The 1,960-nt window shown below is 47.0% G+C and overlaps 1 protein-coding gene across 1 annotated transcript in view; it reads left to right on the plus strand.

The window, feature by feature from the left end:
- wdr19 (WD repeat domain 19) overlaps positions 1-1,960 on the plus strand; it is a 14,561-nt gene that overhangs the window by 5,354 nt on the left and 7,247 nt on the right. Inside the window, exons 13-17 of the mRNA XM_031876330.1 lie at positions 128-234; positions 351-467; positions 665-820; positions 1,082-1,229; positions 1,470-1,683. Coding sequence (XP_031732190.1) covers positions 128-234; positions 351-467; positions 665-820; positions 1,082-1,229; positions 1,470-1,683 — 742 coding nt within the window. The remainder of the gene's footprint in view (positions 1-127; positions 235-350; positions 468-664; positions 821-1,081; positions 1,230-1,469; positions 1,684-1,960) is intronic.

A 1,960-nucleotide genomic window follows, 5' to 3' on the forward strand; every position in this document is an offset into this window, starting at 1 on the left:
GTGTGTGTGTGTGTGTGTGTGTGTGTGTGTGTGTGTGTGTGTGTGTGATGTGTGATGCGTTAACCATGACTCATGTTGTCCGTTAACATTTGTTTAATCATGTAAAGCATCGCTCTGTGCCACTCAGGTTTTCATAAGCTGAAAGACATTGAGTATTTGGGGACGATAGCCAGCATGTGCCTTAACTCAGACTACGCAGCAGCGCTGTTTGAGGGAAAAGTGCAGCTGCACATGGTGAGTCAGTGCTTCTCTTTTTTTATTGACCAGTTGATCGATTATTGAGCAGGCTTCATTGCTCACTGTTGTTTTTAAGCGTCAACATACTGACAGGTCTGTGTGTATGTGTGTAGATCGAAGGCAAAGACCAGGATGAGAAGAAGCAGATGAAGTTGTTTCCAGACGATGAGAGGAAAGGTCGGATCCTTTGCCACGCACTCACCGCTGACTTCCTCTACTTCGGCACTGATGTAAGGCTCAGCACGTCCTCGCCTCAGTCAGTCCACGACTTTTTTTTTTTTTTAGCAGGACAAAGCAGGAGGACACTGTTTAGCTTAATCAAGCCGCTCCACAAGTGACGAATGGAAGTTCTCTTTTCGTTATCTTCCCCTCCCTTTATCCCTGCCTCTCTCTTTCTAACGGACGTTGTCATCTTTCTGTTTCTCAGTCGGGTAATGTGGTGTGCATCCTGGTGGAGGACTGGGAGACGGTGAGCAGCAACAGCCACTCTGTCGCAGTGAGGAAAGTGTTCCCAGACCTTAATGGCACGCGGCTAGTTTTCATCGACGACAAGAACGGCGGCTTCCTGCTCTCCCCTACGAATGTCAGTACATGTGGATACTTGACACATCTGTGCACGCACACACACACACACACACACACACACACACACACACACACACACACACACACACACACACACAATGTACTCCGAGGTTCTTTGCACTCTGTTGAAACTAGGTTATCACATATCCAGTGATGAAATATCATGGTAAGACAAAATCCATTAATATTTAATGGAGGTAAGATGAAGTAATATTGATAATAAAGTATAAAAAAATGTGTGTGTGTGTGTCCTATCCAGGCAACAGACTCCTGCTTTGAGCTCCCCAACTTCTCCCCCACCATCACAGGGGTGCTGTGGGACAACTGGCATGCTGACCGAGGAGTGTTTGTGGCTTATGATGATGACAAGGTCTATACCTACGCCCTGCACAAAACCACCATATATGGTAGGGCGTTGCCACTCCATCGCACGCTCACATCTCACAATGAGTGCAACAGCAGACCTTTGAATAAGTAAATCAACAAAATAATATCATCTAGCGCAACATAGTGCCAAATATATCTGGGTTATAGCCTTAAAATACTCCTGATACCGTTGTGCTGTGATGTAAATGTTGGCAAGAGATGGCAGGGCCATTATTTCAAGCTTTACTTTCTTCTGCTTCTCTTTCATTCACGCTGCCTAGGCCCCCGGGTGGTGTTGGTGGGGAGCACCGCACTTCTCTTTTCCCAGAAGCCTTTGCTCTTGCACAACGGGGAGCTGACATGTCAGACGGCGAGCGGCAAGACCAGTGAAGTGGCTCTGAGCACACACTCCTTCCTCAAGAACGCTACCGGCACACCGACGGGGCCACAGCCGGAGCTCGGCAAGCAGCTCGCCCAGGCGCTGATGCTCAAGAGGTCAGCCATGTTGGATATACTGAAGACGTGTGCTTCTGATGGACGAAGAGATATATCCATGTTTCCTTTTGTATCAACTGGTTGAATAGACGTCCGCACGCGTGGATACTTCCAGCACCTTATTTAAGACATAGAAAATATGCAAACACAAGTCATAAATTGGTTTCTTCTGGACATATTTAGCAAGATGCAGTGAATCAGGACTATCAATGCTTTGTTAAAACACTGTCTGTGTGTGTGTGTGTGTGTGTGTGTGTGTGTGTGTGTGTGTGTGTGT

The sequence above is a fragment of the Anarrhichthys ocellatus genome, unplaced genomic scaffold (assembly GCF_004355925.1).
Source record: "Anarrhichthys ocellatus isolate YVR2014 unplaced genomic scaffold, GSC_Weel_1.0 scaffold107, whole genome shotgun sequence".
Taxonomy (NCBI): Eukaryota; Metazoa; Chordata; class Actinopteri; order Perciformes; family Anarhichadidae; genus Anarrhichthys; species Anarrhichthys ocellatus.